This window comes from Morone saxatilis, unplaced genomic scaffold, assembly GCF_004916995.1.
Source record: "Morone saxatilis isolate NCDOM2014 unplaced genomic scaffold, NCSU_SB_2.0 Contig15, whole genome shotgun sequence".
NCBI lineage: Eukaryota > Metazoa > Chordata > Actinopteri > Moronidae > Morone > Morone saxatilis.
In genome coordinates this window covers 17,315,709-17,337,806 of record NW_023339707.1, presented here as the reverse complement: position 1 = coordinate 17,337,806, position 22,098 = coordinate 17,315,709, and the positions used below count along the sequence as shown (strand labels likewise).

At 39.7% G+C, this 22,098-nt stretch overlaps 3 protein-coding genes across 9 annotated transcripts in view; 1 reads left to right on the top strand and 2 right to left on the bottom strand.

The window, feature by feature from the left end:
- Nucleotides 1-1,490, bottom strand: part of mrps25 (mitochondrial ribosomal protein S25) — a 4,607-nt gene extending 3,117 nt beyond the window's left edge. The window contains exons 1-2 of the mRNA XM_035657395.1: nt 1,357-1,490; nt 570-676 (exon numbers count right to left, since the gene is read on the bottom strand). Coding sequence (XP_035513288.1) covers nt 570-676; nt 1,357-1,490 — 241 coding nt within the window. The remainder of the gene's footprint in view (nt 1-569; nt 677-1,356) is intronic.
- Nucleotides 1,491-1,752: 262 nt separating this feature from the next.
- On the bottom strand, nt 1,753-13,383 carry nr2c2 (nuclear receptor subfamily 2, group C, member 2). Of its 7 annotated transcripts, XM_035657390.1 has the most exons (16): nt 13,226-13,383; nt 11,741-11,854; nt 11,395-11,479; nt 10,985-11,080; nt 10,544-10,744; nt 10,273-10,378; nt 9,942-10,121; nt 9,394-9,550; nt 9,185-9,275; nt 7,939-8,084; nt 7,571-7,748; nt 7,275-7,396; nt 6,313-6,452; nt 5,657-5,794; nt 5,443-5,548; nt 1,753-4,277 (listed from the first exon to the last, which is right to left on the bottom strand). In XM_035657390.1, exons 3-16 carry the CDS (start codon nt 11,452-11,454, stop codon nt 4,103-4,105), a joined length of 1,896 nt encoding a protein of 631 aa, XP_035513283.1. In that variant the 5' UTR covers nt 11,455-11,479; nt 11,741-11,854; nt 13,226-13,383; the 3' UTR covers nt 1,753-4,102. The 7 variants fall into 7 exon arrangements, with proteins under 7 accessions (XP_035513283.1, XP_035513287.1, XP_035513281.1 ...); XM_035657394.1 differs by lacking the exon at nt 11,741-11,854 and having other exon boundaries at nt 10,985-11,061; XM_035657388.1 differs by lacking the exon at nt 13,226-13,383 and having other exon boundaries at nt 11,741-13,204.
- A 4,024-nt stretch (nt 13,384-17,407) lies between these two features.
- On the top strand, nt 17,408-19,757 carry b3galt4 (UDP-Gal:betaGlcNAc beta 1,3-galactosyltransferase, polypeptide 4). The gene has a single exon (XM_035655965.1). It carries the CDS (start codon nt 17,652-17,654, stop codon nt 18,765-18,767), a length of 1,116 nt encoding a protein of 371 aa, XP_035511858.1. The 5' UTR covers nt 17,408-17,651; the 3' UTR covers nt 18,768-19,757.
- The last annotated feature ends 2,341 nt before the right edge of the window (nt 19,758-22,098 follow it).

The following is a 22,098-nucleotide window of genomic DNA, read 5'->3' as shown; positions in this document are numbered from 1 at the left end:
ATATCGTAAACGATAACATATCGCTCATCCCTACTGTTAATACAACTTTTGAAGGTTGTGAAACCAAAACATCAAACTTTTGTGCTTTGAACTAAGATTTCCAATTATGCTGCATGTTGGTCGGGCTGTCAGTTCATAGTGCAGTGGATGTGTCTGTGGGATTGGCCTCTCTATCAAACTTGCCTCGTCTCTAATCTTTGTTACGGGATGTCCACAGGTGACATTGCCAGCTTTCCTTTGACAAAGGTGTATCTGCACTGCAAATTCACATCATACACAGGTGCACTCAGAGAAATGTGCGTACAATGTCACAAATTAGTGCTCTGTACTTTTCCCTCTCTGTTTTGTTCTTTTCCCTTTTCCTTTTCAGCCCAGCCTTTAGAATTCAGCTTTCTGGCTTTTCATGTTTCCTTTTCACTGTGGCTTCTCTGCATACTGTACTGATTTGTAATTGACTTTAAGTTGTAAAAATGAACCACACTGCTACTAATGCTCTAGTAATATGAATACTATGATAAAAAATAATAATAATAATAATACAGGTCAAACAACAGTGCAAAGCTACACACCCAGGTAGAACTTCAAGAACGGTGATGGGGTCATATTTTTGAACATCATTATCTGGACCCACGGGTTTTTGTACTGAATCTGAGGAACATTGAAGAACACAAACTTCCTGCAAAACAAAAAGGACAAAGACACAACTTAACAACAGCTTGTTTTGAGCATTTGTGAATTCCAAGTCCAGCTGTTCCGAATGGACAATAGCATGAGTGTTTAATTTACCCTTGTATTTTCTGATTATTAGTTGTCATAGCAACGGCCTTAAGGTTATTATTATTTGATCTAACCAATAACACCGTCCACATTACTCATGATCTTTGAACAGTAATATTATTCATTGTCTCGTGTTATTTGCATGGACACTACTGCTACTAAGTGTTTTTACATGGATGTGTTTTAACTTCATTTGAACTTTTTAAGTGTTATTTTTGGGAGAGAAACGGGCGCTGGTAACTTACTTGACTCGTTTAGTGCATGAAATTAGAGCTAACGTTAGCTAACAGATACATAGAATAATTAACGTAGGGTGAAATCAAAATGAGTCAACAGAAAATCAATTTCCATCCATTTTCGATTAACTGCCAACAAAAACTCTAACTTAGTTCCAGCTTCTGTAATCTGAAACCTCTCTGCGTTTTTGTCTTCTATAATAGTTAAACGCATATGTTTGTGTCTTCAGACTAACATAAGCTCAGTAAAAGCAGTGGTGGAGCTCCTGGACCAGCTTCAGAGACCTAACCTTACTGTCTGCGCTGCAGCTGTGTTGGTTAGCTGTTAGCTGTTAGCTCTGACCTTGCTCCGTCGCTCAGCTCTCCATGCGTGTTGTAATTCACCGTCATGATCTTCACTCTGTTTTTAAAGATGATTTCGCCCCTCTGGAGGTATTCCAGAGTCCTCCTGATCGGAAATCTTCCCTTCATAGGCATTTTAAAGTCCTTTTTGTAAATGTAAAAAATGACATGGGAAGGAGGTCTGCAACTGGAGTCGCACAAGCACACGGAGAGTCGCCTTTTGATGACGTCGGAAGACGTTGTCACCGTCACCCAGCAACCAGTTTGTTGTCAGTGAGGAAAAAGCTGGTGTGATGTTGTTTCCAAATCTTTATTAATATGAGAAATCCCACTTTACTTCAGCTGTGATATCCAGGTGTTGGATAACAAACACTCTTACTGCCTTCCCTTTCAGCATGAACAGACTCAGTCATGTCATATTTCATAATTAATTGTTTATTTCTTTTATAATGTGTGGCTTCAGAGAAGCCAGCCTCAGAGACTGGAATGCTGATACAGGAGCTCAGTCGTTAATACATTTGTTTTATATTGTCATCGGTGTGAGGTAGAAATGTAGGGTTGTGACAAACTTGAGCAAAACATGAATGTTGTTTGAATTTCTCGATCTCAATGTTTGAAGAAATACATTTTACATGAGCAGAAAAACAAATTACATTTACATAGTATAAAATTTGAACCATAGGATACTCAATCCACAAAGCTGAGATAAAAAAAAAACTTTTCTTATTTAATATCCTCTAATGTGAGAGCTGCTCATGGTAAATATTTTAAAGCCACAACATTTAAATTAACATTTTTCATACAGCATTTAATAAAATGCACTTAAGCAACTTCATCATGCACTGCAATGCACTATAAAAATGATAACAATGCTCCTTATCAGAACAGACAGCGACAAGATTATAAAACCCAGCTTAAAAACAACATGCACTCATTTTTATGAAATTACATGTACAAAGGTCATTTCACGACAGTGCCTTTACAAACAGTCTGTATGGGTTTTAAACCCAAATATTACAATTGACATTTATTCACAAGACATAATTCTGTTTACTTCTTTAAATCCCCATTACCATTCATGTTGCTGTGGATGCTTATTCTGAACCGTTATATAAGTGGGTAAGCCGATGCACATCTCAATAGGGTCTTCAAGACATCAATGCACTTGAGACTGGCTTCCCAGAAAGTCTAGTTTATTTTTTTAAATCAGGGAAACCTGCCCAAAAGTACTTTAAGTACACTTAGTATGCAACAAGCAAATTTGTTCACAACAAATTAAAGTTTTTAGAAAACATATAAAACACAAAGTTTTAGTCAGCATGAACACAGTGGAACGCCACAGAAGCTGATTGATGTGCACTTAGCAGAGTACAAATGCAAACACAAGTACAAAAACAGTAGCATAGCTACACATAAGTAACATTTATGAACCCAAAATCTTAATCTAATTCCTTAAAAGAAAACAAAATGCCATTGATAAATACACATACAAAATGCAGATTGAGAACAATAATGACACTGATGTGACAGAAAGAAATAACATATAATTGATTGTCATAAAGGGAAAAGTGATGAGGTGATTGCACAGGTTATATTAGCAACATATTTATGATGACCCAGAAATAACTGTACCTAAACATAAAAAAAACCCCAAACCCTAAAATCTCTGAGATGTCATTCAGTACAAAAGAAAAGACATATTGTCAATTTAAATGGCTAATTTGGCTTACAAGACCTTGTGAATGTGAGTTAAAAGTGAACAAGAGAAGTTGGTTGTTATAATGATCAGAGAATGCACTGTGTGGTAATGCTATGATAGGCAGTCCATATCAATACACATTAAGGATTAATTGAGGTTTAAGTTAGTTCTTGTACCTGATTGAAGTTCCCATTCCAACAATTATTTGAAGTTATTTGATGTAAAGAACTGTACGCTAATGTCTCGCACCTTCTAGGCAATTGTGTCAGTTTAAAGGTTAAAAAGAGAAAAATTATTATAAACCACGTTTTAAATCCATGTTATATGACATTCAGAAAAGTCATACTTTGTAAAAGCCTGAATTCTCAATAAACAGATCTAAAAGGTCAATAAAAATACCAGATTACACAGTGCCAATGTTCCCAAATGCCAACACAAACCATTACTTTACAGCTTCGAAGTACACTTTTCAGGTAAGTACTCAGATGTATAAGAGTCTTAAGATTAGACTTTTTAATAAATAGGTGAAATTCCACTTCCACATGTAAGTTTGTGATTTTTAGATTACAGACTGGTCTTGTTAATATAGCTCATCTGATATCTGCAACAATTGCTAGTGCTATGTGACCAACATGAGAGCATGGTAAGGCTAAAACTATATAAAAGGCTTCGCTCAGAAGGTAAAGTTCACATGTCATCAGCTTGAAGTGCTATAAAGACATTAAAGGAGATGAGCACTGTTGCAGCTGCAGAGGATTCATTTTTCCTTCAGTTCAAAGTGACTGAGTTTAGGCCGGAAACTCAAGATTACCACACTGCATCAGAGCCAGAAAACATTCAAATGTTCATCCTGGCTTTCCAATGATAAATTATCTCGATCTACCAAGGATTCCTGAATGACTTTGCACCATGCATCATTAGAAAACAGGGAGTTGCTGCAGGAGTTTGGACTGGGGTTCAACAGTAAACCTCAAGAGACAGAGAGTACCTGAAGTGGAGACTCATTAATCTTTAATTCGACAGTTCTGGGTGCTGGAGTGATGGGGTGTCATTCTGTAGGGTCAGAGTCCTGGCTGTTATACTCAGCCGTCTCCATCTTGAGTATGTAGGGAATGATGCTGTCAATAGAGACGTTACCTATCAAGCCAGTGAAGAAGAGCTCCTCTGTGATGCTGGAGTTCATGAGGCGCAGGGCTGGGAGACGAGTCAGGATACGGGTCAACCTGGGGAAACAAACAATTCATGCAAAATCATATCGTCTTGATATCTTGTATTAACTTTGAAAATAAGATGTTCTTAAAAGCTCCTTGGCATTTCCTTACGATGCACTCACTGTGTCACCGTCTTCAAATGTATGTCAAGTTAACCAGACAGGCACTTACAGGTATCTTAAGTGGTATCTTAAGTGGTATCTAGCGGTGTAATTGCAGATCGCAACTCTATCACTTACCCCTCCCCTTTCAAGCATAAAAGAGAAACTAGGGTGGCAGAGAAAGACGCGAACACCCCAATCTAGAGCCAGCGTTAGGTTTGTCCCTTCTGGAAAACATGGCAGTTTAACGAAATTAATGAAAACATACCTATGAATGCAATAGATCCTCCTAAATGTTACCTAAATGACCTTTAAATCCTCTACTTCTAATCCTTCAACACCTCCTGCAATGTCCCAAATGTATTCATTTATTTATTAATGGATTTTAAACGGGATGCCACACTATTAATTACATAAAAGTGGATAGAGTTAAAATATTTTTTTCCTATACCATAGTGATTAATCCACCCAGACATATTGCCTGGAACAGTCAAACAGTGGTGCTGTTGCCCCAGGAGGCAATAAATGGAAAGGGGACTGGCCAAACAACTGGAAATCATATCAATTTACAGAGATCTGCTCCATCAACATCCCAGATCCCTGACAGGCGGACCATGTTCTGACCAGAGGAAGAGGACTCTGTGTTTAAACCAATGATTTAATAAATATTTATATTACTTTTATTTTATATTAATATATTATCAAAATATATAAATGTAATTATCTATTTCTGTGAAGAGACTGTATAATGACAAAATAAATGATCTTTTTTTCTGTATTGTTCAGGTTTGCATTGGTACTACTAAGGCTTGGAGTGGATGATGTGATGTTGGCTTATTGTAACCGGTAGTTTATTCTCTTAATCTTTCCATGTAACCTCTGCAACTGCACAAGTACTCCAGGTTGGGAATCACTGTTCTGAACCTTAAGCTATCAAAGAATAAAAGTATCACTGTTAAAAATTAACTACATATCAGGTTGAACTTAGACAACAATCACATGTAATTCACTATGGTTTACTGCTACCACTACGGTGGGCAGGTTGAGTTGAGATTAGATTAGAGGTATCAGTGTACCTGTAAGTGTCCTCTGGGTAGGTTTTCTGCACGTAGTCCTGCAGCTCCATTAATGCTTTCTCCTGGAACTTCTCAATCTGCCCGCTGCCGTCCACACCCGGGTGATCTGATAAGTCAAACACACAACCATTGTTGCAAGAATGAATTATTTTTTCATTCGACTGATAAAAGCACTAATGTCTATTATCAGCTTGACTAAGAAAAGCAGACTCACCGGGGCTGAACAACACTATAGCCTTCAGGTAGGCATATTCGTAGCTGTCAGTCTCCAACCTCGTCATGCTGTTACAGAACTCCTGGAACTTCCAAATATGCTCCATCACCTGCTTCACCCTCTCCCCCGATAGCTTGTCTGAGAGAAGAAAATCCCCAGTTTGATATATCAAGATATGTAATTTACTTATTTAGTGGTTGATTAAGCATTATCTAACCGGGAAATTCACTCAATAAAAAAATTTCTCATCACTGTTAGTTAATGAAAATGCTGTCATGTTGTTTGAACATGTAGTAGGCCCTAATTAACCCAGCAAGGTTTTACTGTAGCGTGGATATGCATAAATTCTCCAATTTACGTAAAATTTCTCACATGGACAAATAAACAAAGACGCAGCACTGTCTGGGGTTCAGTGTAATTCTGGAATAAAGTGGTAAAACACATGATTTTTAAAAAAGTTTCAACACAAACAAATGAATAATACCTACAATGCCAAGTGCTTGTCAAATGAATGAAGCAATGAGAGAAAACTTAGCTACAGTCCTCCCCTGTGGTTCTTCTGTGCTTTAGGCCTTGTTTGTTATGGTAACAACTCACACTTGTGTTTATATGTGTGTGTCCTACTGAGAAATGATGACGAGGTCTGTGGTCCGTACCGTCCTGGATGCTGCTTTGAAGGTGGTTGATGATGGCGGCGAGGATGGTTGACAGGTTCATTACATGAGCGCACTGAGCAAGACCCAGAGTAAACAGCTCATTCCAGCAGGCTCGCACCAAACTGGTGTTCGCCTCCTGACTGCGAAACAGAGCGACAAAAAACATAGTTGAGTGTCAGCATGTAGATAGATGAAAAAGCACTTCATTTCTGTAATGTCCACAACAGACGAGTGGTTGCAGTGTAATGGTATTTCCTAAAGCCCTTTTTCAGACGTGGAGCACACAACATTGCTGGCTTTATTAAATTGACTTTTTACATTAATGTTCCTTATGGTTTCATTCAGACATGACATGGATATTTATTATTTAAAATGTTATAATAGAAGAGAAGGCCGAAGGTAGTTTTTTGTTCTTACACTCACGGCTGCAGCAGTGTGTGTGTAACATATATTGCAGTTTGAACCTTTAAAACTCGCCCCTGCTTCTCCCAGCAAAGCCAGTGACACCATTTAACGCTAAAAGAGCAAACTGTGCTGCCTGTTTTATATAAAATCCAACATGAACAAGCACTGACTGACAGGGCGACAAGGACTCATCTTTAATCCCACTTTGCTCACATGCTTAATGTAAAGCGTTTGCTGCATATCCTTTATGCTAATTAGATGGCATTAAATTCAGATTTGTGACATGATGAAAGTGTTATTGAATTGAATTTCTCCTAAGGGGGATCAAAAAAGGTACATCTTATCTTATCTTATCTTATCTTATCTTATCTTACAGACACATTACCTGGTCTGACATAGTAAGATTGCCATTGTGCCTTTTATGTAAAAGTGACCAGGGTTCTCATTCAGACATGAGACCAACACGTTACATTGCTATCAAACGAGGTAAAGGGATGCATGTCTGAGAGGGGTTTAACAGTATAATATAGGCATTTGTGTGTCAAATGTATTCTCACCCAAGAGCTGAGAAGGCAGGGATGGAGCGTGCCCAGTGCATGGAGAGAAAGAGAAGTCTGGATGCTGACTCACAGATGTAGTGTACATTTAGATACTCAGGCATGGGGCTGGGCATGGTCAGCTAGATAGAGAGGAAAAGGAAATAGGAAATATGACGACCTACAGGTGAATGCCAGCATAAGTGTCTCAATTGCACTCGACAACGAGCCACTTGAAAAGTTTCTGTCAATTTGTATTCCTAAATGATTAATAATGCAAGTCAAGTGTGTCTGTTAGACGAGTCAACTCCACCCACCTTAAAGCCAACATGGCTGTCTGTGAGCAGTGGTCCTTCCACCTCAATGATGGGGGTCTCCTGGTCTCGACCAATCAGCTGGATGGTTGTCCCACCAACACACTGCAACTTATCTGCCAGTCTCTGTCCGATCCCTACTTCAGGTGGGTTGAAAACCTTGGCCAGGGTGTCAAAGGCACTGTGCAGAACACACACACACCTTTAAATGAATTGATCTGACAGAAAATGCTCTGCTCTTACATGCATATCATTTTATACATACTTGAGTAGGCATGAAAAAGGTCAAATCAGTTAAAAACCAAAGCTAATAAATTCAAATTAAACACGGAATATCTAAATGCCTAGAATAGGCAAATCTGTTGACTGACCGTGTTATCTCGCTGGCAGATTGCTCTTCATGTTGGCTGTCCGAGGTATCACCATTGTTTAGATTCTCTTTTAGTGAGTCACTCAGGTTGGCCAGTGATGTCACCACGTTGGCTAGTGTCCCTAAGTCCCCTTGCCCAGAGTCCATCTGAAGACAAATAAAACAATGCAGATTATTTTGTTGCCTGCAACAAAAAGGAATGACAAATGCTTCTTAAAACATATTAAAGGGATGGGTAAAGATCTAAAAAACAAATCTGCCTTAAACCGGGAAGACAAATTGGTCGCCCCCGACTAATTTTAGAATTGGGTACAAATTTACTAGTTCGGTTTTCATTTGAGGGACGTGTCCATGGCTGATTAATTGCCTGAACAATCAAAGACCTACCGTCTAAAAATCTGTTATAAACTCTGATGAGTTTGTTTTAATATTGTTAGAGCAGTATGCGTTGTGGCTAAAACTGTGGTCTTGACTCAGACCAGTGACATAACTGAACCTCAGTGCACAACAGACAGACCACAATGTCTGTATATTTCAGCCATTTGCAGCTCTATTATTATTTTTCTCTTCCTAGTTTCAGTTAATAATAAGAATCAGAATCAGAATCAGAATCAGCTTTATTGACCAAGTATGTGTACACATACAAGGAAGTTCCAAGAACAATTTATCGGACGTTAGAGAGAGACATACAGCTTAAAACAGTGACAGCAAATCTGAACAAAAATCTGTAAACATTAACATAGAATTATTATGTACATACAAGTAGGTGCAAACAGGTGTGCATATAAATATATATAAAAAGCAACAGTGATCAACAACATACAATGTCAAATGTTTCTGTAAATTGTAAACAAAATAGAAATGCAAGTAATGCTGCCTTTCTCTCTTTTTGTCAACCTTGACAGTTATTTAGTTTGAATAAACTTTATTAGAACTGTCAATGGATAAAACTGACCGAGGGTTCTGTGCTTACGTACAGTGTAAGCATAAATGTTGCAGGTTCTGACGGTTAAGACAGACGATTAAAACGTGAAATGTGAGTTAAAAATACAAGATTAATAAAACCGTACAGTGTCTGCCCAGCTTAACAGGTTCAGGTTCAAACTTCTTTATTTGTTGAAACAGTAATACTAAGCACCAAATATAACAGCCTCGTAATGCTGATTCTTCCTCCGTCTGAAGAATCATACTTCTATAACAAGCAGCAGTAGAGACAGATGTTATATTTACAGTAACTGCAGCTGTACCTTTGAGTCAGTGGCCAGCAGCAAAGTTCCATCACTCTGGATGACCGGCTGTTGGATATTAACCAGCATCCCCTGGTCCAGCAGGCTGGATCTGCATGACACAGAGCATCATCAAAAACCACTTCACATAACATCAACAGCTGAGAGAGAGAACGACAACGCACAGAGCCCAGGCCTGACGTTTGTCTGTAGGTCTGATTCCCACTGACCTGGAGCCGTCTGTCTCTGTATCGGAGATAAAGGTTGGCGTGGCGATGAGTGGACTGTTTAGGTCTTTGCGAATGTAGATCTTTTGGGTGGAGGCAGCACAGTTTGCATGCTTCTCTCTGGGCACTACATCAATGGGCTTTCTCTCGCTCTGGACAGCTGAGGATAAACACCAAGCAGACAAACTATATTTACTTTTTTTCCTAATGGTTGTAAGTGGTTACAATAATAAAAGTGATCCCAGAGGAATGTTGTTTTTGCTTGCAAGCAGAGAGTCTTGCTGAACGACACTTGTTGCAGACACAGGGTCCTTTTGGTTTTGATGAATAAAATTCTTCAAATTATTAAGGACATGCAATGGATCAGGGGGCTTGAACCTGTATTATTTGGTTAAAGCAAAGCCTCGGCTCTCTACATCCTGCATAATTTAATTCAGTTCTATTCTTTGCTATAGATTGCTGTCTAAAAATCGACAGCCGGCATCCACGTACAATAAAATGTTACAACTTCTGTTACTGTCTACATGCTTTTGTATGGTGTCCTAACTCACACTCAGTCTTCATCCCCATTTTAAGGCATTTCCTCAACCGACAGAACTGGCAGCGATTGCGGTGGTGTTTGTTGATCACGCAGTCCTGTTTACTGCGGCAGCTGTAAGTCAGGTTCTTCCTCACGCTGCGCTTGAAAAAGCCTTTACATCCCTCACAACTGACCGCTCCGTAGTGACGCCCTGAACACAAGAGAAAACTAGTCAGAGTGTGTGAGTCACTGCGTGCGTGGGTGCACGTCTGATTGCTTACGGCGTGTCAGATTTGGCATCAGGATACATCGGTAAAGGCACAGGCACAACACCCAGGTAATGCAACTGTGAGCTTTAGTACCTGAAGCTTTGTCCCCACACACCACACAGTACTCCACCGGCTGCGGTCGGCTCAAGTCCCCTGACTGCCCTAACAACCGTTCCATTGACACCGGATCTGTGACTATCTGGAAAGCAAAGTCAAATACAGGCCATTAATCTCGTGCTCCACCTTAATGCAATGTCAAGATCACTGTTATAACACTGTCTGAAAATAATAACAAATGTCAACACCAAGATACTGCCAATAGTATCATCACAGCCCAGGGGGCGATATTATGGGGGAAATGTACCTGTATCCTTCCTGGCATCAGGCTGTCTGCAGCAGTGAAGATGAGCTGCTTAGTGTTGTGGCTGTCTGGTGAGGCTAGGATAACCTTGCCTGCCCCTGAGCTGTCTGCTGTAGTCAGAATGAACTGCTGTTTAGGAGCACTGGATGGCTTCATCGCTGTCACTATCTGGATCTTCTGACCCGTCTGCTGGTCTGTTACAATCTGAAGGTGTTAGAGATCAAGGAGGGAGAAAGAAAGAGGGGGGAGTTGGAAATGAACATGCACCAATGGGGTAAAAAAAACAAACAAGTGAGTGACATTGAAGGTGGGAGAGCTAAGTCACATGTTGTAACATCAACTAGTTCACTGCTGCGGCTAACGCGCCGAAAGAGGACAACGTCACCAGGTAGCAACAGTGTCGCATTCTCTGAAGCCAACTAATGTTGAGAGTACAGCAATTACCTGTATTCGCTGTGGTGTTGTGGCAGGCTCAGCGGAGATGACCTGAAAGCGCTGTGGAGACTCACTCATCACTGAGTCTGAAGGAGAGGATGACACCTACAATTTGAAATACATTCCAACAAGCTTAAAGACATCAATAAGTCTGCAGCACAAATCTATTTTACACAATGTAAAGCATGGAAATGTTACTATACAACTCTTTTGTAAACACAAGTTGGAACTGCCAAGAGAAGCTGGCTACAGAAAGTGTGTCTCTATGGCGACGAATAAAGGTATCATCCACTAACCACACAGCCAAAGGAAGGAGCGCCACAGTATTTTCAATTAAAAACAACCTTCATATGGGTTACATGGATCAACTCAGACTGCCAGCAAACAGTACATCACCAAGTCTTCCTTTGCACACTCACCTCTGCCTCGTGCTCAGAGTCCACTTTCTGCTGAGAGAGCAGATTGAGGTTGGTCGTCATGATGATGTGAGGTCATTAGTGAGGTCTGTGTGGAAAGAGTTTTTCTTCATTGTTAAAAACACGAGTAATCTAGAAAGAAAATGCTATCACAAAAACACCTCACTCAAAACTTAAAAAACGCTTTCTTTTTTCAACTTTAATACATCAAATCACAAGTTCACACGAGCAGTAATTTAATGGTAATAAAGAAAACAGAAAATAATAAACAAAATAGTTACAATATCTGTTTACTGCTCCACCTGTCATTAACACCCAAGTGAAATCTTTTCTTCTACATCACACCTACTGTAATATGCATCCTGTTCAGACACCTTAGGTAAACGTTTTGTCTGACAAATCCAGCCTTGGCATGACTGCAGTGATGTCAGCACAAGCCAAATCCATGACCTCTGAGCGTGACCTGGACATGAGATTTGAGAGACCGTTGATAACCAGATTACACTACGGTCTGAACCTCACAGCGTCCAATATGACACTGCGACACTGTGGACGACTACTGTCCCTCCATATAAATCGACCACCTCTTGCACATCCCGAGACCACAGCTGCTTTTCCTACACTTGTCTTTATTTTTTAAATGTACATGAGTTCATACTGAATATAGAGTCAAAAAGTTGTGTATCCCTCATATATTCACACTCAGAATGAGTGGACACCACGTAAAAAATATTATATTTTGCGAGCAGGAAACTCTTTTTTGCAAACCCGGTGATAGTTGTGCAAAAAAGCAAAGAGGAGAAATCATTAAAAGTTATATAAACACATTTCAAGCACTAGGCAAAGTTAAATTAGCAGAGAAACACTGTAATTAAGTACTCTATCTATCCACAAATATCCTTTCTATGCAACTGAAATGTAATACACCTAATGGTACACCCCCTCCCACTATTGTATTTGAAAATCTATATTTTAATTGTGAGTGACACACACACTCCTTAGAAGAATGAAGTGGCAGCATGTACACCTGTGTCTTTGTTGATTTGGGGATTTTAATAAAGAATACAGTGTGACAGCTGATGTGAAACCTGATTTATGTGCCTGCAGCAGCTCCACATTCTCAGCGACCAAAGGGAGGAGCATAATGCTTCATATTGTTGACCAATTGGACAAACTGAATGCCAATCAGCACCTCCTTCCAGAGACGCATCAAAACACAGAACAAAATGGCGAATCTGGCAGTCAGCCAATAACACAGGATACGAATCCTAATGATAAATATATTGGAGCAATTTCCTTTCCAGACAGCAGAGTGTACCCTCATGTCGATGTGCTTGTAATAAATGTAAAATAAATAAATGCAGCTTTGGTGAATAATGTCACACTCATAGTAATTTCAACCCACGACTGTCCCCGGGACGGCAAAGGTAAAAGGGTCGAGTTCATCTGCAAGCAACTACAGCTTTCCACTGTTAGCTGTTCACGCTAATATAAGAGAGCTACAAGTAAACGCAGCATGAAGAGCCGACTGTACCCGTCTCTCCGCTTGGACTTGTCGGTGTAACATGCAGGGATTGGTTCAGGTTACAATAGCGGTGTCACCTATTAATAATTAGTTTAACTGTCTGTAAAGCATATCAGACTTTGAGCCCAGCGGTTCGCGTCCCTTTGCCCAGACCCCGAGCAGACAGAGTCGGGCAGGACGGGAGCTCCGCATCGGCAGGCTAACAAGCTAGCTGGGAGAGTAGCTGCGCTCTTTTTTTTTTTTTTTTTTTTTTATCATCCAGTATCTCGGAGAGCTTTGTGCGGTTTTCAACCCGGGACTGAGACTTACCTCCGAGAAACGGTGCTCACGGATTTAGCGCTCTCTTCTATTTTATAAAATATTTGTTTTGGTTTTCTTCTGTTAAAGGTCATAGTTCGTGACCCCGCACCGCCAGCGCGTAGAGGATGGTTGAGGGTTTTTTTTTTTTTTCCTCTCTCTCTCTCCGTCCTCTCGTGCGCGTCCCCCGCGCGCTTCCAACCCCCACCCACCCTTGGCGCGAGCCAGACAGGACTGACGTCATTATGTCTGACCTATGGATTTTGCTGTCAAGTTATGTGATGTAAGATCAGCACAATTGAAGAAGAAAAAGTGTAAAAACAGAAGTATTAGGGACAAACTGACAAGCGTTGTTTTCTCATTGGGTGTGTGTCTGCTCTCCTCAATGGGAAAATAAAACACAAGTGACATTACATTACAAATATGTATTTATATGTAGTAAAATGGTTAAATTCCAAGCCATTTGTTCCATTTATGTAATAAATTTGAACTGTAGTAGTGATGTCTTTAAATTTGACTCTTTGTCTTTGTTTTCTGGACTTTTGAAGAATGTCAGTTCTTTTTGGCTCTAGTTACCAGGACAAAAATATGTGGATTGTTTTCCCAATGTCCCATGAACATCTGTACAGTTAGCTGCTGTTCATGTGAAGTAATACCATCACCGTGACAAATATGACATCCCTTTTCAACACAATGTCTATTACTATAAAAAAAAAATAGCCAGACAGCTTTGATCACAAACTTTTTATCACTTTGCTTGATCAAAACATTGTGGTTTCTCTTTCTCTTGGTGTGAATATTTAGCAGTAGATTGTTATACAACTGCATGATCTCATATTGCTTAATTGCAGTTTAAGTGCCTCATTGAGATTTAAAATACAAGAGTGTCCTGGCCAAGATTGCAGCACCAGAACATAAAATATATTGAAAAACTGTATAAAACACCCTTGGGTAAAATATAAAAGAGTATAACCTCATTAGATCAAAAGTGTAAAGGTAAAGATTGATAAAATGACAGCAATAAATATACCATAACAAGTAATATTAATAAAAAATATTAATATATTAACAATAAAACACACACTTTGCTCAATTCCTTCATTTCAGGTCATTTACAATTAATTTAAGAGAGATGTTGCTCAAACACTGTTAAAAAACATTTGGTTAGGATTTTATTTTTTAATGCAGTTCTCAAGTGACTTATCTTCTGTATAACACTGGAGCAGGGATCTCAAATTCAAATTGACACTGCTGGTGTTGGCATCTCATAGGAGGGCAATTTTGATGTAAAAGTACTACAAGAAAGCACAATATTCTGAAAATATTTCCATTGCTAACACCATACCTAACAGAAAAAGCAGTTTTTTATAATTTTTTATCTAATCATTTTATATCATCTCTGTTGTTCGCAGCCAAATAACAAATGAAGGCCTGAAACTTGCTGTCTTTATATCATTGGTTTCCACCTTTGAACTATGTTGTGGCAAATGAAATACATTTTTAAAAAATGTGTTCTTATTTTAATTGTATATGAAGGGTTAGTTTAAATTAATATAAAACAACTAGAAAAAAAAATCTTGCAGGATGGATTATATTATATTATTTACATCATGTTGCGACTGGCAAGCAGGGGGATGGAGGCAGGGGGGTTTCCGGGAGGGTGTTGGAGTGGCCTGAGGTGGCCCCTTAAATCTGATTGGCCACTCCAAGTGCCACCCCATTATCCTAACTTCTTCCACTCTCTTTCTCTCTTTCAGAGGCTGTAATGGGCTCCGTATTAAAGCTGGTGAAGATGGAAACTAGATGACCTAACGCATCCATTGTTAGCAACCATACCTTGACCTCTGGCCTCCAGATATCTGAATAAAAATGGGTTCTATGAGTACCCAAGAGTCTCCCCTTTGCAGACATTCCCTTTATGCTAATCCATGCCCCAGTTATTATGGTTTTCTATTTTTCATTTTTACTTTTATTTTGTTTTTTATTCAGTTTAGTTTAGTCATTTTCTTTTTCTTTTTTCCCCTTTTTTTAGTCTAGTTTTTATTTTAATTTCAATTAAAAAATAATTTTATTTTTATTTTTTTGTTTAGTTTTATTTATCTATAAAAACATTGGTGCCCAGTAGTTACATTTTTGAAATGAACAATATCTGCGTATTTAAAGTTTATAATCTGGATTTATTTAAAGAGGAAAAGGAGGACTTCTTCATGGAAACCATCAGACACAAATCATTATAATGAGCAGGGTATTTTTTATGTCTTCAAACATTTCTCTGCAAACTTTAAACAAATATCCATCTCATCACAACATTGTTGTATTGTTTCATCTATAGTTGTTATACATTTATTTGTAATTAAACAAATGATGGTAATGTGAGTGTGTTTACATGGCCCCGTCAAGTAAATAACTACTCCAACTAATATATTGAATGAACAAATATAATCTATCTGGTGCACTTAAATCTTTGAAGTAGAGCACCTACATCATCATCAGAGACTCACTTTATATTTGCATGAGCCATTTGCCTGCATTTACACGACCTCTCCCATTTTATGCAAACAATTAGAGCTTTAATGGTCCAATATCAGCCAAAAGAAAACCCTGAATGACCACCAGGTGTCGCCCTGCACCACCAGGCGTGATAGGACAGTATGCAGGATATTAAAAGGGCGCGGGCAGACCTTCGAACTGTGGCACCTGTAAAAGACATAAAATAAACTATATTGGCACCACAACGGTTGAATGTATTTGTTACAGCAGCTCAAGAGTCAAAAGTAAAGAGGGAGCTGTATACCCCTTTCACTAATAAAGAGTTGATCACAGTCAGCAGATATAAGATAAGATATATCTACTGACTGTGAAGGCCCTAGATAATTATTAACATATTTTTTTATTCTCATCAAACCATTCATCGTAGGATAAAGGTGATCACTTAGCATTGTCTTTCAGTTACCCTTCCCTCTGAGGGGAGAAGTGGGCTCAAACCATGCCAGAAAATGCCCCCCACAGCATTAAAGAGTCACCGGGTCTCCTCATATAGAGGACAAGACAACATGCACCCACCCATTTGTCGAGAATAACTAAGCATATGCTGTGTGTGTGCTGTGTCTCTGTGTTGTCTACTACAATGATAGGATAATTACAATGTAGGCTTACAGTCATATGTAGTCCAAATAGCATTACTGATATAGCCATTTAGTTAGCCTAATGGTGTAACATCTGACAAATATGATTCATTAAACCAATATAGGTAGACCGGGCTTAACAATGTGAAACAAAAACCTTTACAAAGTCCCACTTGACCCATTTTTGTTTCCTGAGTGTCTGTGGTTTTTGCACAACTGAGGTGGCATTCATGCACTGTAACCATATAACACCATACAACCATACAGTTATAACACAGTTATAATCGCAACATATGTATATGAATATGCATATGTATGAATACAATATACTATAATAATATATGTGGGCTATATAATATAATAGGTATACATATAATGTTTGTGATGCAAAATATTCCCTCTGATGTGTTCTCAATTCATTCAAATAGGAACCTTTGTCTTCTTTCCACTTCATTTAATATCGTCTCATGGCGACAGGACACCGGTTTTTTAGATCTCCATCCATGTAGCCAATAAATATTTCGCCATTATTTGTCCACGTTGCAGCTGCAATGGTAATTTATGTCTGTTGGTAAATAGCGTGGGTATAATTTTACATTTTCTCTGTAGTCCAGGTATCATTACTGATATAACCATTAAATTAGCCCAATGGTCAAACGGTGACATCTGACAAATAGTAGGCTATTTATTAAACCAATATACGTAGACTGGCCACACCGATGCGAACAAAAGGTAGTGCATTGTGCATTAGGTCGACATTTGTCCATAACGAATTTGAATGCAAAGAGGAATTTGTATCCGTGTGCCTAAGGCTGGTTTGTTGGTAGGATAGTCGAGGAATAGCCGGAGGACCGGTAAAAAAATGATCTTGAAAAGCAAATCATCAGACCAGCATACCGCGTTTAATGCACCTGACGGTGGAGTTATTTAGAGGCCGAATTGGCACATTTCCACTGTGTGGCAAACGACCTCAGCTCTAGGTTAGTCAGGGCGAAAATAGCTTCGGGTTGCTGCCGAATCGACCGCTTCATTTGCGCAGCTGCATATCCCACTTTAGTAAAAGTAACTGGGCTGCAGCATTCAACACGGGTTCCCAGCTCCTTTACCGCATCCTCACCGATCCGGCACTCGCCTCCGGTTTTTGCGGGTTTACTGGACCTTTGATCAAAAAGGGAGAAAAAGCGGAGGACGCGCAATGATTGAAGAGGGGTTCTAGCCGTGGAGACAAGGGAAGGAGCACCAGTGAGAAACGACGGAGTCTGTAGCGACTACATCCTTTTTTCAGAGCTGCGCAGTGGTAGTGCGGGTTGGTCATGGTCGGACGGGGACTATGGGTATGTAAGTCCCGCTTTGGGAAGCGAGGGAGCAGGCTTGGTGTTTTGTCCTTTCTGTGCGCGGCGACGGCGAGCGCAGCCCTGCTGGCTCTGCTCTTTGTGGACATCATCGAGTCCTGGGTCACCTCCATGAGCATGAACACGGTGATGGAGCCGCACGCCGGCATCATCCCCCTACAGAGCGTACCTCCCACCAGACCCGAGGAGTTCCTGCTGATGCCCAGTCCGCTCGTGTGCCAGCGTGCCAAGCCATACCTCATCATCATGGTTACCTCGGCTCCTGCCAATCAGAGGGCCCGCCAAGCCATCAGGGACACCTGGGGAGGGGAGGTCGAGGTGAGGGGCCTGCGGGTCATGACCCTCTTCATGGTAGGTGTTGCGTCTGACCCTGGACTGGCCAAGCTGCTGATAGAGGAGGCCAGAGAGCGAGGAGACTTGGTGCAGGGGCGTTTTCTGGACACCTACTCCAACCTCACCCTGAAGACCCTGTCCATGCTGGGCTGGGCCCGCCGCTTCTGCCCTCAGGCTCAATTCATGGCCAAAGTGGATGATGATGTCCTGTTCAATCCCAGCGCCCTCCTGCACTTCCTGAACAAGAGCCGTAACCCGTATGAACAAGGAGACTTGTACCTTGGCAGGGTACATCTCCATGTGGCTCCAGACCGTGACCCAGAAAGCAAGCACTATCTCCCTTCAGGGGCCTACCCTCCCTCTGTCTTTCCAGACTATTGCAGTGGTACAGCCTATATTCTGTCCCGCTCTGCATTGCTCAAAATTTCCCTGGCAGCCTCTGCATCACCTTTATCCACACCTCTGCCCCCTGAGGATGTGTTTGTTGGTCTGTGTGCCCGGGCAGCTGGTGTGCTGCCCTCGCACTGCCCACTATTCTCTGGTGGCCCAGGTGTGCCATACGGGCGCTGCTGCTATCAGGCGATGGTGTCCATCCACCACATCTCCCCCAGGGAGATGCTGCATTATTGGGCTGATGTCCATTCTTCACAGTCCTGCTCCTGGTTGAGTCTACGTGCTTCTCTGGGGATGTGCAAAGTCAGGGCGATGCTCGGGTCAGCTCTGGGGCTCGAGCAGGGCTTGTGAGGGTTATTGAAGAGGAAAACTGGACACATTGGGGCTGGGCCTCGCTTCGATACTGTGAACAGCACAAGTGCTCTTCAGGCTGTGAAGCTACACTATGTTCACTGAGAAAATGTCACATTATTTTTATAGCTTTATTTTTTTAAACATTATAATGTATTTAACTGGCTTTTTTGCAGAAAAAGGGACGATCAGCTGGTAGAACTGAGAATTGTCACATTAGTCTTTAACCTATCCTTGGACTGTTATAGCATCCTTAATTGTTACACTTACACATATTGTAGATGTAGAACTAACAACATCGGCATGCTGATAGCGTACAGTGAGGAAATACAGCCACTTATGTGTACATTGGATATAAGTATTTCTATTAACACACCAAGTCTTACTTCTATATGCTGCTATATTTCATATAATTATGTAGTATATCACAAGGTACTTCAATTGTAGATATTAGTCTATTAAGATCCCTAAATGCATGATGTTCCAAACACAGGTACATATTATCAAACCACAGGCTTCATATACCCAGTAATATAAAATATATACATATTAGTTAAAACCTTGTTGCTCAAAATGGAAAAATAATCGCCTCAGTACAGGATGTATTCAAAGAACTTGAAATACTTGAAAGTATTGTGTTTTTCAATAATAATAAAAATGATTGACCGGATGGTTGGGCAGTGAAATGCATTTTGGCCAGTTCTGGAAAAACAGTTTCTCTTCCTTGTTTATTCTGCTGCCTACAACCAATATAACCATAAAACTGATGTGGCACACAGCTAAAATCCCACATAGCTGCAGTATGTATAACTTGTTTTTGTGTGCTAGATTAAACATTAAACTGACTGTGAAGGGCAGGTTTATCTGGTCTGAATACATTTTAAAAGACAGTTTCCTATGTGTCTGGTTAAAGCCTCATGCTTCCTCTTCTAGCCACAAAGTCAGTGTGTTTATACTCAGGAAATATATGTACTGTCACCAATAAACTATTCTCACAGCTTATGTTACGTTTGTCTTTCTTAGAAGAGAAACACACACAGGCACACACAAACACACTTCCTTGAAAGCTAAACACGCACACACAGATCTGCTCTATTTCAACACTAGATAAACACTGAACATTTCGACATATAACAATTTAACAGTCAACATTTCACCACACAACATTTCAGTCACATTGTTTTTGCTTTCTCTGTGCCAAATTTAATGTAACGTAACACGATTACAAGAAAACAAAGGTTGGGGAGGATGAACAGTCAGACTATGAATAGATGCCAGCCAAACAGGTATGTTTAATTACCACCCACTTAATAATAATAAATTGGTAGCATCAACACAGCTCAACACCTCCAGGACCAGGGAGGAATGGGGATGGGACTTCAGAAGGAAGAAACACAATTCTGTAACCCTTGTCCTCGAGGGGGTCGATGTGGAGGTTGGTCAGAATTACAAATATCTGGGCTGTTAGAAACTTAGATAGATGGATATCTATCTATCCTCTACATATGTTTCAAAGTTGATTATCATAAAATAAAGTTGTTTTCCAAAATAGTCCCCCACATTATTTAAAGCCATTTTAAGTGTTTAAATATTTTTTAAGTTGACACACATTCTAAATTTTTTTTATGTATGAAATGAATTCATTCGATAACAAACTGTTTGGCAATTACTGTTTTATTTTAAACTGCCACAGATTACAGTGTATCTTAACCAATCATTAGCAAAGCCACAATAGCTATTTAAAAGAATCTTGCGACATATAACACAACCAATCAATAGACAATAACACTATCTCCATTTGATAACATGATTAACCCCAAATAAAACTTCTGAGCTACATAAGCACCATAATTTCTTCATGAGAAGTGAATAAGCTACACTGCAAACGCCTTTTGTTTCTATAAAGAATGTGCCTTCAATTATTCTCAGTATATAGCTCTATTGTTAATGCAAGTGACTAATTTAGCTTCGTAGTAGCATATAAGAAATGAGCAAACAATAGATAGGTATAAAAAATCTATCTAGAAAATTCACACAAGCTATAACATTATACTCGATCCATTGATATCTCCGATGAATGGAAGGCAGAGATTTAGTATCTCTAGTAGAATACAACACTACAAGAACCCACATTCTATTTTCTAATATAAGGAGCGAAGTAGAATAGAGAGTACTATCGATAAGTCCGGTTCAGAAGCTTCGCCAGCTGTATACCCCTGCTATCCAAGCCAACAAAGTCCTCTGTTTATACTCATGACATTTAAAACATTACACCATACAATATCTACTCAAATGATAGTGACTGATTACAGATTTAATCTCTTTCCACAAGCTTATGTTACAGTTTGTGTATCCATTACAGAACAGATGAAACAAACCCAACACCAGGACATCCATGCTATATAAAGAACACACAAAACTTCGCATTTATAATTAGCCTCAATAAAAACACATCCCGCTACACACACACGATCTGCTACTATAACTACTATCATGTATAGGACATAATAAGCTATTATAAAAACATTGCTGAAGTAGACAGAGCATACAGCAACCAACACATGTAAACAATCTATAACAGTTCAATCCAATTTACAGTCCGATATGTACAAACTAAATTCGAACCACAGACAATCACAGTTTCGTCTCCAGCAGTGCTCTCTGAGCCTCACATAACCAAACTCTTAATGGCTCCTCATATGACTTATACGTTTAAACACATATAATATCTAACACACCCGCATAACAGATATCGGTTGTTGGATGTGGAGGATGATAAACACGAGTTCAATCCATAAAACATAAATCTGACTGCATAGAATGACCAGCCAACAGTTGCGTGTGACGAATGCAGACAGCTTTAGTACATCATAATAAGTTCAAGGTCCCTCTTGTTTATAGGAGACTGCTTCTTATTCAAGCGCCCAACCAACCCTCACTCCCTCCTAAATTTATGCAATAACAGACATTATCGAAGATGACACCAAGCAGTAAATCCAACTCCATTATATTACAGACTGTAAATCCAGAAAATATATAAGATCAGTTGACAGTTCAGAGTAGGTCTGACAGACAGTAGCAGTAATATATCAATCAACAGAACCAATACTTATCAATTTCTAACGCCACATACATATATACCCACTAGTACATCATATGCCCAGCACTCAACAAACTAAACTATACTACGCCAGCGAAACAAAGTCAATGCGCCCAAAGCACGTTACTACCTATTTGGAATTGTGAAACCAACGTAAGCAATGACAATTCAATGGGTCTCCAATTTATTGACTGCAATTCCACAACTTAGGATCAATAAAAACAGACTAAT